At 42.7% G+C, this 15,251-nt stretch overlaps 1 protein-coding gene across 4 annotated transcripts; it reads left to right on the forward strand.

The window, feature by feature from the left end:
- The first annotated feature begins 1,057 nt into the window (after nucleotides 1–1,057).
- On the forward strand, nucleotides 1,058–15,251 carry LOC128092077 (OX-2 membrane glycoprotein-like). 4 transcript variants are annotated; one of them, XM_052705567.1, is made up of 6 exons: nucleotides 1,058–1,116; nucleotides 3,345–3,426; nucleotides 4,158–4,484; nucleotides 5,117–5,383; nucleotides 6,978–7,094; nucleotides 13,238–15,251. In XM_052705567.1, exons 2-5 carry the CDS (start codon nucleotides 3,354–3,356, stop codon nucleotides 7,088–7,090), a joined length of 780 nt encoding a protein of 259 aa, XP_052561527.1. In that variant the 5' UTR covers nucleotides 1,058–1,116; nucleotides 3,345–3,353; the 3' UTR covers nucleotides 7,091–7,094; nucleotides 13,238–15,251. The 4 variants fall into 4 exon arrangements, with proteins under 4 accessions (XP_052561527.1, XP_052561518.1, XP_052561509.1 ...); XM_052705558.1 differs by lacking the exon at nucleotides 1,058–1,116 and adding an exon at nucleotides 1,389–1,413; XM_052705549.1 differs by lacking the exon at nucleotides 1,058–1,116 and adding an exon at nucleotides 1,461–1,591.

Raw genomic sequence — 15,251 nt, forward strand, 5'->3', positions numbered from 1 at the left:
AGCTGGGCTGACGACCACCCTGATGGTCTGATGAAGGCAGCTTCGCAAAGGTATTTTGGCAGAGGGGTGAAACTGTGCCAGGATCAGTGTTTTTCCCACAAACAGTGATGTTTTAAAATAGGAAGCCTTCTAGATTCTTCTAACAGAAATATGTAAATTGGTGTGAATGACCTTTCAACAGAGGTGTGAAAGCAACAGAGGTGCGAGCTTGGCGAGGTGTGAAAGCAACAGAAGCAGCAAACAGCAGACACAGGTGGTGACAAGGGATGCTGTTTCTAACTGATCGAATTGAGAAATGAGTTATTTTGGACAAGGCTGGGACAGAGATCTGCTGGGGGAAAGTAAGTGCTCCAGTCTAACAGCAGGAAGCCATTGAGAGTGGCTTTTGTGTGTATGGGAACTGTTGAGTCATGTCCTGATGAGCACCTGGAGAAAGGACTGGGTCAGTCTGGGGGCACAGGTGAAGGCAATTCAGCTGTGTGACTGGAAGGAGCCTGGCTGCACCTCTCTTAGACCCCATTTAAGGGCTGACTGCCACGGGGGAAGGATCTCCGATTGGTGATTTCTCCTTTGTGTGTTTTCCCTGCGAGCCTAGCTCTTCAGAGGTGGGTGGGTACTTTACCTTTCCCTTTGTAGCATCTTTCTATTGCATTAGTCCATTTGTCGTTATGCCTCCTGTATCAGTATTCCACTGCATTGATCTTTTTGATTGTTACATTTTTGCCACTCCTATTAACCAACAGAGTGATAATAGCGATGACAAAAGCCCCCTTCCAACGGTGCAGAGACACATCCAGATGTGAGCTTCTAATCACCACCAAGAAAGTACCCGGAAGACGCTGGGTATCAAAATCAACTTGAAATCGCGCTTAAAATCCGTAGGGATTGCTCTTTGAGCAAGAAGCAATTTGCGCTGGCATACGACCCAGAAAGCTCTGCTGCGTAGCCGGACACAGCAGAGCCGTGGGGTGGAGCTGCCGTCCTGCTGCCTACTTCCCGCCGCGCCGTGCCCGTGCAGTGGGGCCAGCGTGAGTACCCCGCCGCTCTCGTGCAGCCGCGTGCGAGGAACGGGGGCGGCCGGGGGTGCTGGGGGGAAGGGAGGCGCTCCGCAGCGGGGTACGGAGCGGGGTTCGGGGAGGTGCGGAAGGTGAGCGCGTGATCGCAGGTGGAGCTGAGGGATGGGAATGCTCCCGCTTGCGCTTTTGAGGACCGGTATGGCGCCCCGGGTGTTGCCGAGAGCGTGGGAATAGTGATGCGTCTGTTATGCAGCTCGTGGGCTGAGCGCTGAGTAGTTGTTAAAGTTGGGTGGGAAGGGGTATTAAAAGTGTGGGGGGGACCGACAACGGTACAGCTCTGACAGAGCGGCTGTTAGTAACGTGGCTGTGGGGAAACGGGTGCAAGTGAGTAGTTGGGGTGAGTACGGCTTAAAGAAAGATTTGCTCTCTGCTTGCTCTGTCTCATGCGCTAGGATGGACGTGTGACTGAAAGGGACTTTTTGTGACCCAGAAGAGCTGTGCAGTACGTTGGTTCCTCATTGTGCATCTTGTGGTTGTGCTGGATAGGAGCCATGACATGTTAATGACTTTACCAGGTATCGATAGGTGACCGCTACTGAAAAGGTGCTTTCCTGCGGGCGCAGTATTTATTTCTGTGCTTATAAATGCTTTTATAACTTGCAGCGACAGGATCCGAGGGAATGGCATGGAGCTGTGTCAGGGGAGAGGCAGGGGGAAGGGTTTAGAGGCAGGGTCTGCACCAGAGGGCAGTGGGCATGAAACAGGCTGCCTGGGGCTATGGGCGCAGCCCCAGGATGCTGAAGTTCAAGGAGCATTTGAACGCTGCTCTCAGATATAGGATCTGATTTTTTAAGTGACTCCTGTGTGGAGCTGGGAGGTGGATTCATTGATGATACAATCCTTAGAGTTGGAAGGGACTTTTAAAAGCCATCTAGCCCCAACTGCCCTGCCATGAATTGATTGTTATGAATCTCTTCTGACTTAGGATATTCTGTGATTTTGTAAATTTTTCTCTCTGTTTTGCTGGGGGTTTTTTTTTTTGCATATTTTTAGGTATTTCTGAACATCTTAGGGAGGTGCTCTATCACATGGCAAATGTGTTGTTCATTGAGCTTGCTGCTGATGCAGTTGTCTTGTTTCTGACTTCTTGATTTTACACAACTTGATATTACCATTCAGATATTCTTACAGACCAAAACTTGATTTGTTAACACAGTGAGTTTGAAATGCAAAGGTAGGCTTGCAAAGAGCAAGTACGTTTATGATAACATAGAAATGCTTTACAGTTTCTGTTTTTTGTTTTTCTTGCATGTTACTAAAATCTGACAGAAGTTGCAACTTGTTTATGTTCTTGATAGAAGACACTCCGGAGAAGCATCAGCTAGTTTTGCAGACATTGGCAAGAAGGTGTACATGATACGTGTTGTAGAGATATTTTTTTGTGAAGTAATGTTTGTGTGACACCAGCTACAGTTCAAGGCAGATCCGCAGTTCAGTTGTATTGTGGCAGTATTACCTGATGGAAGTAGTAAGAACAAGTCAAAAACTGCCTGCTAAGAAAAGCAAGAATGCAACCTTGGTTTTGCCCCTCTCCCTCCTTAGAAATATATTCGTGTGTAGGAGGGTGCTATATGCCACGTGGGTTCCTCAGCTCGTGTAATTGAGGGTGTTAATGTATGCCGAGATCTCATGAGCGGTCCAGGGCAACTGATGTGTTATGCTCTTAGTCAAACTGCTGGGCACACTGCACAGCTCTCCTCTCAGTGCACTGCTACAACGTGCTTGGATGGATGATGTGCTAATGGATAGAACATGGTTATGTGCAGTTGTGGAGCAAAAATCATTGCTTGGGAAGATCTGAAGGGAGATGTCAACTTTCTTTTTCTGGTTACTTTCTGTCATGAGTGATTTTCTTTTTTTAATAGACCTTTCTACGCAATTACATGCAGTGAATTTTTTAGTTGCTTGTATCAGTCCTTGAGATGCAAGCACCAGGCTTTCAGAAGCATGTCCATGTTAAACATTTTGTTTTACGTGTACCAGTTCATCTGTGAGCAAATGCTAAGTGGGAGAATAAACTGCTGCTTTCAGTTCTGTCCATAAATGTGGACCTTTTGATGAACAATCCAGAAAGCTACCACCTTTATAGCTTTCGCCTGGCAATTTTTTGCACCACGACTTCAGATCTCTCTCTTCTGTGCAACAGGAGATGGAAAGCTTGTCATTCACCTCAGTTAGTTTGTTTTCCTTAAATGACAAAGCAATAGTTACCATTCACACCATTAACTGATCTATTATTGTCATACATCTCTCATGATCTTTCTCCAGGTGAAGTAGATGCTCTCTTCCAAAATGACTTGTCAAGCCCTGGTTTTGAGTCTGGTTTGTGTTGCGCTTGGAAAGGCAAAAGGTAAGTTGAATTTCGTTAAATCTGCCTACAGATGTTTGGAGAGTTGGTTTCTGACTCCTAAGCCTTCACCAGTCAGAGTAAAGAGCCAAAAGACATGAAATAAGATCACTGGCGCCATTTGACATGCATTAGACAGCTGAGGCGTAGGCAAGTGTGACATAAAGTCTGCTGGATTAGCATTTGGAAATTGGGACATGCAGCATCCCATATCTATGGCACTATTTGAGAACCTTTGTTCACTAGAGTTCAGAGCTTCCCATACTGGAACAAATTACAAATTTCTTTTGGTCTCTCTCAAATACACTGCAAACTCTGAAGCTTTGTAGTCTAGAAATTGCCTTTAGCTAGATTTACCCTTTGGTTCTCTGAGAATGGACTTGCACGTGCTTCCTTTGTGTATTCAATCTTCCCCTGGCTTTTAAGAAGTAGAAATTGTTCATGACTCCACAGAGACTGGGAAGGCATGAGTTGGTATAATAAAACTGAGGTGGGAGTATACAGGGGTGGATACAAAAACAGATATGTCTTTTATGTAGCTTGGAATGCACCATATCTGCATCTGGTGTAAATCAGTGTAACTTGATCTCTGATTCTGGGCAGAGGAAGCTCACATAGAAATATGCTTTAGCTGATGGCATTGTTAATTCTGTGGGTAATCCCAGACTTAAAACAATATCAGGCTTCTGCATGCTTGTAATATTTGCCCATTTCACTCTTTCATGTTGCTGCAGTGATTACGCAGACTGAGCAAAGAGCGGTGAAGGTGGGTGACAGCGTGACTCTCAGTTGTGCCCTGACAGAGCCCGAGGACATCGTGCAAGTGACATGGCAGAAAGACTCTGTAAAATCACAAAGTAACATAGCTACATACAGCAAGTCAGCAGGATTAAAGATTCAGAAGCCCTACCAAGACCGGATGAATTTCACCAGCCTGTTGCTCAACAACACAAGCATCACTTTCTGGAGTGTGGGAATAGATGACACAGGGTGTTACTTGTGCTTGTTTAACACCTTCCCGTTAGGCTCCTTTTCGGGACGTTCTTGCCTTGAAGTCTACGGTGAGATTCTCTGCAAGGATGTGTCTCCAGTAGAAAGAGAGGGGTTTTCTCCTCAGCGTTTACTTGAGAGTACTTAGAAACCTGAGTGGTAGGAGTATCCCTCGGTGGGGAGCGGTTTAGAAGTAGAGCTTTATTGCTGTGAGCAAGGCTTTTTTGGTGTTGTATTCAAGCCTATCACGGTGGCTTTGGTGCTGGGCTGTCCTTGTTTGCTATTTTGTGAGCAACTGCTTAAAAAAGGTGAGAAATGGAATCTTTGTAAGTCCTAAGCAGTCCTATCTGGAATGTGAGTAGTCCAACACTGCTGCAGATTCCTTTGTGTATTGGCTACACCTCCAGCACTGCGAGCTTCCCTGAGCATTAGCAGACAGGAGAACAAAAAGGGCAAAAAAAACCCTGTTTTTCTTAACAAATCATTGCCAAACCTGGACTTTCAGATAAGATGAAACTTTTAGGGTGTATCACTTCCAGGTAAGAGGGGGAGCATTGAGTCTTGGGGGTGATAGCCTAACAGCGTTGCTGTGCCGTGAGGCGGTGTGAGAATCCTGTCAGCTTTGATAATGGTTCATCTGCCACTACTATTGCTGGCCAGGTGCTCTTTGTGATGATGGATTGTCTTGTTTGTGTCTTGGAAGGTCTCAATGGATCTATCCATTACAACATTTCAGAAGGTCATCTGATAGCCACCTGTAATGCTATTGGCCTACCGGAGCCCACCATTAGCTGGAACAGTGTGTTCAATTATACATCTACACAGGAGAAGTTCACGTACGATAATGGGGTCGTGTCCATCACCAGTCAACTGAAGGTCTATGACTCTCAGAACATCAGCAAGGAGGACTTGACCTGCAGAGTAAGCAACGAAAATGAAGAAATGGAATTGCCAATAAGTATGAAAAAAAGTAGGTGACTGAGGCCCTTGTTAGCATTCCCTCAGCCTCTGCACTTTGTGTGGTTGGATAGGAGTCTGCTGGGAAAGAGAGAGAGAGAGAGAGTGAAATGACTGTGTGCCAGAGGAGGAGGAAGGGAGCCCGACTCTGCACTGTGGGTGGCTTAGATGTTGAAGTGGAAGTTTTGAAATTAATAACAAATTTTCTGTTAGCAACAATTAACCAAATGCTTCAGTTAAACTTACTACAGGTTTTGTTGATACTGCATTCACAGAACCTGTGCGTTATGTTTTAGCTTCTCTGACATTTTTGCTAAGAGACATGCTTATTGCAGTAATGATCAAGGAGGAATGGTATTCCCAGGCAGACAGGTAGGCGATCAGTTCAAGATGCTTATAGCGATGTTATAGGGCAATATTAAATGCAGCAGCGTAACTTCTGAATACTTGATAGCGCTGGTTTGATTCTTCTTCCAACATTCTGTTCTGCTGGAAAGGTTTCAGCTCCAGCTCTATGGGTGAGAAGTAGGAGCATGAAAAGCTGAAGTGCCAGCCTCAGTTCACAGAGAAGTGTTAACATAGGTGGTTTAAAATCTGTGTGTGCCCAAATCCAGAGCCTCAAAGGAAAGATCATTTTTCTATTTTGGAAATTAGAAAAATAGGAAGGGCAGATTTGGACTGTGGGTTAGTTCCCGTATTACATGCTTGAGATAAGATTGTTATATGAAAAATAATAAAGAATAGCATAGGACTGACTTCTAATCTTCTCTGAAATTTCAGAAGGAAATTAGTCCTTAATTCTGAGTGATTAATAAATTCTTTGTTGTGTCTTGAATGCAGTTATTTTGTTTTGGCTTTTTAAAAATTTGTACCTCTGAAAGCAGGAAACAGATATTGCTGTTATTCCTCACTAGAAGAGTGGGAAAGCCCAGCAATAGCTTGTTGCTTTAGTAATCTTTCATGGTTTAGAGGAGATATTCAAAAGAATAGCTCAACCTGGCTGTTTTAAGACTTGATATTTTTTGCTTGATTTGAATAGCTTTTAGTTCAGTGAGCTTTCTCACTGTTATCACTGAGCACTGAATTTGGGCTGTTATTATTTTGATTAATAACAGTCAGATCATGTGGCTGATACCTAACCAGAGAGGGGTATTTACACTAGAATGCTGTTTAGAACTTCTCACAGGCAGTAAAACACACCTGCCCTCTTTTCTGAAAGTTAGTTTATCCTTTGCAGCAATGTTATATGTCTAATAGTGAAAGAAATCTTTTATTTTACTAACAAAACCTCCGATTCTGGATGAATAAAAGAACACTTTCTAAAGTTTTAGGACGTGAAATTCTACTTGTATTCCAACTATCATATTGACATTTTCTGGAAAGCATTGGGCAGTATATTCATCTTTGAAGACAATGCATACTCTCTTCTAAGAAATTGCTGCTTGCGTATAGCTTAGCCACAGCTTTTGCAAAATCTTAATAAAGAACTGTTGTCATTGAACAGGCATTTCTCTTGGCTTTTTTTTTTTCCTCATTTTCTTGGATAAGTTAGCTTTGTTTCTTGTTTGTTTTCTGCATCTATTTATTTATTTTGTTGTTCATTGCAGAAGAGGGATTCAGGTTCTTGGGTCTGGCTATTACTGTGACTCTTTCACTTGTCATCTTGGTCCTGATTCTCATTGCACTGCGTTGGAGGAAGAAGATATGTAAGAGGAGCTGAAGTGGTGAGTTACTGTGGCATGGAAACCAATGCTTTTCATAGAGCCATTATAAGGTCTTGCTGTCAGCAGGGAAAACTGAAATTTTGCTGAGCAATTGTTATGGAGAGTGGGTGGTCGTATTGCCAGACTTTAAAGTGTGTTTACAATTTAATCAAATTTGCCTCAGTTGTATGTAATTTCAAGAGCTGCTTTTGCACTGTTACCACTGAAAACCAGTACAAGACTACAAGTTGGGGGGGGGGGGAGGATATGGGCAGAGCAAGACATACTGACTATGTTTTGCTTTCTAATGGAAGTCTTTTCAAATGTATTTCAACAATTTTCTTCGTTGTCGTAGAGGGACAATAAAGAATTGAGTGCTTGTCTGCTCAGAGAATTTTTGGCAGAACACTGAGAATCCAGCTCATGAAAAGTTTTGTGCTCTCACGGCATGGATATTTTCTAGCTGTAGCACCTTGATGCATTTTAAGACACAGTGTGGGACGATGGAAAAGTTAGCTCAAACTTGGTGTGTGAATCTGATTCCTAATGCTGAGTAAAGGAGATAGTGCTGTGCCTGTAGGTGTGATGACCTTACAGTGAATCAACTCTAGGCATCGCTACCAATAACAGGATAGCAAGGGAGAAATTACAGAAAGGGAAGAAAAGACTTCAAAAATCACATGAATTATGGTCGTTGCTAATTTTGCTTTTGCATCACGAGATCAGAATGCTGTGCTTGGCTTTAAATTCTATGAGTATGTTTAGAAATACTTTCAGGAGCCAGCAGGCATTAACTCAGTTCATTCCAGAATGTTTAGACACGTGCTTCGTGATGATAATGTGATATAAGTTAAAGAAGTGTTTCCAGGGATGTCAGACCTGTGTATTTTGAACCTGAACCTATGGTGCTTACAGTGAGAAGGGGGTAACCTAGTAATCTACTACTGCCAGGGACACACAACTTTTTTGAGAAAAAAGATAAATGAATACTTATTAGACCCCTTGTACAACTTCCTAGTTTTATATGGTGTTTGAGCTCTATATCATTCCTATAGACAATTCAGATAAGATTTTCTGACCAATCTGGAAATGAAAGGGCAAAGAGTCGTCTCTGTATTTTGGTTCTGTTTTCAAGGGTTCAGAAAGAAAAGATGGGATGGTTGTAGAAAAGGTGTATCCCCGTTTTAGAAACACCACTTCCAAGCACCAGTGAGCTTGTAATCAAGCAGACCTAGGAGGAGACACCGTGAGGCAGGGTGACCTGACAGGGGGCTGTAGTCATCCTCTAGAGTACGATCAAGGAGTGATGGGGCGTGCTATATAAGGCCAACTTGTTACATACCTGCACCTTTATGCTGTGGCTGCAGCAGGTGGCTGAAGCAGGAGTGTGAGTTGGACCAGGTTGCTTGTGTTTAGATGAAGCTGAAGTTGCTAACTTACCTTCTGCTATGATTTTGGCCCTTAGATATTAGCAGTTCCCTTTGTGGTTCCAGTGGTGATGTGTAAGGGGACCACTGCAGCAGGCAGCACGGTTAGCTTCACCTCAGGTTCCCAATGCCCTACACCACCACAGGTTCCCTACCTACACCATCTGCTGTGCATCAGAAGGGAAACTTACTTCAGCATCATTTAGCAATGGATGCAAGCTGGTTGTGTTAGGGTTTATTAACTGCAGCAAGATTTGCGATCTTCATTTGTTGGTGTTCCTTCTCATTTATGATGGGTTTGGTTAACTCTAGTGCCAAGATGTAACTTATACAGTGGAGCTGGAAGTCTTACATTCTCTGTTCTTTTCAAGTACTGTGCCTTGTTTAGAGTGTTACCACTCACAGCTACCAGGTTGTAATGAGGAAATCCATTCCGTATTCTTACCTCAGCTCTCACTTCAGACCCTTGTATGTTTTTGCACGGGCTTATTTTTTTCTTTGGTGGGCTGTGAGGTCTGTGTATGTTCCTAAAGCACAAAGATTTGTATGAAAAAAAGTGGCACCTTACAGTAAGTTTTATCCTCTGTTATCCTCAGATGGTGTTGGAATGGGGAATAGTACTTACACGCATAGTCCTGAACACACTTCTGTTAACAGTCTAGCAGAGAGCTGAAGTAGCACTGTCTGGAGGATGCCAGTGTCTGAGGCCATTCTGTGAGGCTTCAATGCTGCTTTTCATTCTGCACTAGCTAAAAAATAAAGCCTTTCCAGTTTTATTAAGATGCCCTTTTTCTTCTTTCCACTAGAACACTGACTTTTTATCTGTATGGCTGGGGACTCCATCAAAGTTTCTCCTTTCTCTTTCTGCTTCTCTGAGAGGTTTTTTTGCTTCTTTTTTTTTCTCCCTTCTCCCCATGGCAGACACTTGAGAATAGAGTGAAGAGATGAAGTTCAAATATGTCCCATCCCTCAGATGCTTGCCTTAGGTACCAGTTAGAAAGTACATATGTATTTTGGTTCTCTGCAGAAGCATCCTGAGTGAAACTTCTTCACAAAGCCTTTCATGTTTCTGAGTAAGTGACTTTTTGACAGACAATGAGCAGCTTTGTGATAAGAATCAATGCCAGAGCGTTGGAGAGCTTGCGTCTTCACCCTTGGCTAAGCACAGAAGCAAACTAGATGTGCTGTTACTCTATGAAGGGCAAAGAGCAGGATGTGGTGAATCACCTTTCTGCAGATGGAATTCTGCTCACACTAGTGGTTTGTCACTGCTACACATGTATGTTTTAAAAAAAAAAAAAACCTGCAGCTTTTCCTAACTGATTCAGCTTACTGTAGAATGAACTGTAAAGCAGTGCAGTCAACAAACCAGCTCACCGGACTGAAGCAAAATAAAGGCTCTTAGACTCAGTAAATTCCTGTGGCTCACCTACCTCATACATGTCTCAACCTGTATGCTTTCCTCAGCATCCGCTTGTTTTTCCAAGACCTGCTGGATGCTCACATTTCAGCCTGGCCAGCTGAAGCTTTACAGTCAGTTCTCAGGAGCTAGCAGTCTCTGGAGGGGATTAAATTCCATGCAAAGGGTTCTCTGGAGATTTGTGGCTTTCTGGGGCTAAGTCTGTTTCACATATGCCTGCAGATACCATCATTGTTGTTTTTTCTTTTAGCATTGGTATCTATGTAGGAAAATCTGAGCTCCATTGGGTTACAAATGCATGTTTTGCCACATACAGAGTTTTGGAAATAGTACATTTGTGTTTTAAAAGCCATAATAACAGGAGAAGAATTCTTGGAGTTTGTTATTGAAAGGTATGATGACCTAAGAGGCTGAGCAGATTAGGAGGGCCTGGAAGAATAAAAGATGAAGAGTCATAGAAGAAAAGGCTAGATGTGATTTAAAAATCTGTTCTGTAGAAAACTTTTGCATGGCAATGAGGTTCTCTGGTTTGGAAATTGAAACGCTGAAGTTTTCCTTTGTGTAAAAATCTTATGGAATTTATATTTCATACAATTATCTACTTTGTTAAGTATTATAATCCTCATTTCAAAAGTAGTACTGGTCCCCCCACTACAAGAACGACGCTGAGGTCCTGGAGTGTGTCCAGACAAGGGCAGCGAAGCTGATGAGGGGTCTGGAGCACAAGTCTGATGGGGATTAGCTGAGGGAGCTGTGATTATTCAGTCTGGAGAAAAGGAGGCTCAGGGGAGACTTTATTGGCCACTATAACAGCCCAAAAAGCGGTTGTGGTGAGGTGGGAGTTGGCCTCTTCTCCCAGGTAACAGCGACAGGACAAGAAGTTATGGCCTTAAGTTGTGCCAGGGGAGGTTCAAGCTGGATGTTAGGAAACATTTCAGGAAGAGTGGTGAGGCACTGGCCCAGGCTGCCCAGGGAGGTGGAGGTGTCACTGTTTCTGGAGATATTCAAGAACTATGCATGCAGCTCAGAGGGGCATGGTTAGGGAGGCATGGTGGTAGTGGGTTGGTGTTTGGTAATTGATTCTATGATTCTGTGGCAAACCTTTTGTGAGAATATGGCTAACAGATGTTGAAGAGATGCTTTGGCTTGAAATGCCTGGAATGTTACGTGAGCACTATAAAACAGCGGAAATATCTCTGAAGCACCAACTATAAATTACTAACCTGAATAGGAATTAAAGGTTCCTTGATTATTATTTTTTGAATTTCTGGAGTTGCTGAAAATGATACAGATTCAGCCTTGTTAAGCTGCCAATGGTATCTTTGCTGGTCAGCTATAATACATAGTTAATAAAAAATCAAATTTTGGGGGCTGAAGGTATCCCAGAAGTCTGGGAAATATGGAAGTGTTGTGCATTGGATTCCAGTTATTCAGGAAATTTTCCAGCAACAAGCACTTGTACAGACTTGCTATTTTTCTGTTGTGTTTCTGTTTACAATAAGGAGAATTATTTTTGGAGTATTCTCAAGTACTTATTTTTGGGAAGGTTGTGTGTTGGCTTAAGGTTATGCAAGTTCTCATTTAATTGGTATGACTTGTTTGTTCAGTGTGCTTTGACTCACTGCTGTGCTTTTTTTTGTAAGAGTGGCAAACCTGATAGTTACGAGCAACACGGGAAGAGGTTGGTCTTAGGAGACTTCTCTGAATAGTTTTCCTGAAGTGACAGCTGAATATCAGTCTTTCAGAGGATGCACAGCCAGTTATGCCCATGGGAATGGTCTCTGGATACTGTGGCATTCCAGGGGGGAGGTTAGTCTATGGTCACATTGGTTCCCTCTCCTGTGGCTTCACTGTGAGCAAAGGATTCTATTTGCAGCTTCATTCCTGTTCACTTCTTAACACTAAATAAAAACACAAAACAAAAACAAACCCCCAAAACCACAGCTTAAAAAAATACAACCAAAATACAACGTAACCAAGAAAACTTAAATAGCCTTAAGAGAAAAACAAAAAGGGCCAATACAAACACTCATCAGCAGAATGGTAATTTAGAGGCCATCATGTGCAGCTGCTGAGAAAGTTTCATGACATAGCTCCTGTTTGATAGTAAGTCATTTTAAAATTGTTCTGTTTACAAAAGCGCACCCAGCAGTACTTTCCAGTCTGCTCCATACAGAGAGCAGGCTCTGGATGCTCTTTGGAGCATCCCATCTTTTAATATTCTCTGCTTAAATCACTATGGGCAGGAGAGCTGATACTCTCTCTCTTTCCCATCGTGCTTTCCTGTAATGTGTTCCTTTTGCTGGAAGAGCACAGTTTTCATCCTGTCTTCCATCATGGAGAGCAGTGAGCAAGGAGACCTCTCAAAATTGTCTTGCCTCACTGGAGGAGAGGTACTTTGGCATGTGCTGCTAAAAATGGCCCTCTGTCTGCAGAGGCCTTTGCTAGGTGTGACTACCAGAGTGTCTATTCCATGCACCATATCTGCTTTTACTTCCCCATGAAATGATTTCCCAGTCCTTCCTCCTTTTATGCAAACAATAGAGCATTGTGTATAACCAGAGAATGGCCAGCAATTGAAAAGGCTGATAAATAGCATTCCTGTGAAACATCATTTGGCTGCTTGAACTTCTTGTTCTTGGGGAATCAATTTTAAATTCTGAAATGTTTTTCCTTTTTTTTTTTTTTTTAAAAACAAAAACAACAAAACAACTTTAGCAGTAGACAGTTATTGGACAAGGAGGTGGAAACCTTTCTTAGTCCTCTACACAGAAAGCAAGGATGGCAGGGCTTCTATGTTTCACGTCTCTACTAAATCTGTTAACTGTCATTTTCTAAGTAGGTTGCTATGTTGTCTTGTCTTTTGGATACATTACTTGTCACTGAAATGAGAGCAAGAGGTAGGCTAGCTATAAACCCAGCGTGTTTAAAAACTAAGTAGTTTTGCAAGTCTTTTCCATTGTGATTTTTCTAGGCGTTGTTATTATTGCTTGTGTTTAATAGAGCTGTCCTCTGATTCTTAATCACAATATGTACTTCAGATCAGTGTTTTGCAAAATCTGCAATATTGTTTGAATGGGTGTTCATAATTTTAGTTTAACAAAAAGGAAGTGTAATAATTTTACCTATTCCTTTGCAGTTGTATTTGTAGGAAATAGAAAATCATTTTTTTTCCCCAGTAATTAGTTTTATAATATGCAAATTGATTTATGCTAATCCACTTACTTTCAGAGTGATGCAAGCAAATGACTCTCAAGCCATACTTAATATGAGCCTCTCTGGTTCATCCTTTCTCAGATTTTTTCTTTGTTTTCTAGGATTGCAGAGGATTTCCATTCATCTCCTGGATTGTTACAGCCTAGCATCCTGAAGTCAACACTAAAAGCAGAGACTTGCATGACTGGAAAGTAGCAGCAGTAAAAGGAAAACACATCAGGACCAAAGCTCTGAGCTCTCTACTCAGCATCTTCATTGCTGAAAGACTGGCAGGGTGTTTGATTTCTGATCTAAAGACTACATCACGAGGAAAAGGACCAGAGGGAATGCTTAGTCCTCTCTTCTGCTGCCAGATGATATCTGCTCTGCTTATGCCGTTCCTGGTACTGCTAGTCTGCAAATGTATTTGCTTTCTTCCCATGGAAGCTGTGAGCAATCTGGAGGTCCTCTTCAGTGCGTAACTGCTCTCAGTAAAGAGCTGGAGGGATTATTTTGCTAATAGCTTTCTGCATTGTTACGCTTTGTGACTCAGCGATTCATCATTTTCTTCCTGCCGTCTTCTTTTCTTTCTTACCCAGCTAATGCAGCTCCTTGCTCTTCCTTGAAAGTGTCAACAACTGTATTTCTGAGCTACCTCTAGAAAGATCTGCTGCTGGAGGTCTCAAGCCACACCAAATCTGCCAAAATTATTGGTAAAAAGTCAGAAGGATTCCAGTCAGGTGACAGATTGAAGGCAGTAGCAGTCATGGTTGGGAAAGAAGTGTTTTCAGTAATGTATTTTATATGGCTTTCTTTCAATCCTGTTTTGATTTGTTTGTTAGTTAGTTGATTATTTAATATGTAAATAAGGAGAAGATTGAAACAAAGCTCAGTAGTGGAACTACTGTCATACCCTCCTTTATGTCTGCTTTGCTGTCATTCTCTCTGCCTTCTCATGCAGTGCTGTTAATGCCCCAGCCTGTTGCTTGCTTGCTTGTCAAAAAGCATGGACTGGCCTCCTTGATCATCCTCGTGGTCATCTGATACGCTGCTCCATCCCTTGTCTCTGTCTATTCTTGTTGTTTATATTTAAGCAAAGACAAATTGTTCTGTTGGCCAAAGGCAATTATTCCTTACATAGACTTGTGTGGGATGTTACACCCTAAGCTAACTGTGCTATGGCACTGTGGATTTAACAGGATCAATGGAAAGTTTTTACAGAAGCTGAATTTGTTGCTTTGCTATGGTTTTGATGGCAGAGGAAAGCATTGTGTTCCTCTTAGAAACTGAGACCTGACTGCTTCTGCTGCAGGTAGAATCAGAGCCTCTCCAAGTTTTTTTTGTTTTGTTTTGTTTTCCCCTCTGATTGCCAACCTGTGTCTGAAGGTCTGATCATTTCCAGGCTTGCTCCCATGTTTGCCTGTCTCACTTTCTCTCACTGCTGCAGCATGGCTCTGGGAGCATCGAGCTCCCTGCACTGCCTTGCACCTATCTGATTTGCAGGGTGTCAGCAGTTAGGAATGCCTCTGCCTCCCTGGGCCTATCATGTACCTCTGGCTGTGCCAACTTCATGGACCATGTCTCTGGCAGAATGGATGGATAAAGGGACTGCAGGGGTCCTCTATTAATTTCTCCTCTACTGACGAGCACTGACGTTTAAAGTCTTGCTCAGTCTTTGTTCTGTCTTAATATTTGTCTGTTCCTCAGGATCACTGCCAGTCTTTTGGGTTTAAGTAGTGCTTGTGCATCTGAACTGCTCCATCTCATGAGACACGTGGAGGTTAAGACTGTGCTTCCTCACACGCGTGTGGAATGGTTGGGGCTAGAAGGCTGTGGAGGGCAGCTCTGGAGGTGTCTGGCACAAACCCAAGCGCACAAGCCGGCTAAAAAGTCAACAGAGAAGTTTACCAGGAGCTAAATTCTACATTTCAGAACAGAGTTATTTGTTCTGTAGAAGTCCAGCCAGAATAATGACTTATAGAGTGGCTGCCTCTCTAGGGCCAAAAAAAAAATGTGTGTGGTTATGTCTGTGTATATCACTGACCATGAGTGTTGATGTTGATGAGCTGCTGTGCAGGTGCAGTATGAATTATTTATCTGTATAAACAACTCCAATAAATTTATTTGGTAAAAATA

The sequence above is a fragment of the Tympanuchus pallidicinctus genome, unplaced genomic scaffold (assembly GCF_026119805.1).
Source record: "Tympanuchus pallidicinctus isolate F22 unplaced genomic scaffold, pur_lepc_1.0 scaffold10, whole genome shotgun sequence".
Lineage (NCBI taxonomy): Eukaryota > Metazoa > Chordata > Aves > Galliformes > Phasianidae > Tympanuchus > Tympanuchus pallidicinctus.

What these genes read in the sequence shown, in the direction of transcription:
- LOC128092077 (XM_052705567.1), top strand. Translation starts at nt 3,354, where the DNA reads ATGCTCTCTTCCAAAATGACTTGTCAAGCCCTGGTTTTGAGTCTGGTT. An exon ending in TGCGCTTGGAAAGGCAAAAG is followed by an intron (nt 3,427 to 4,157) that starts GTAAGTTGAATT and finishes ATGTTGCTGCAG; the next exon opens with TGATTACGCAGACTGAGCAA. An exon ending in TTCTTGCCTTGAAGTCTACG is followed by an intron (nt 4,485 to 5,116) that starts GTGAGATTCTCT and finishes GTGTCTTGGAAG; the next exon opens with GTCTCAATGGATCTATCCAT.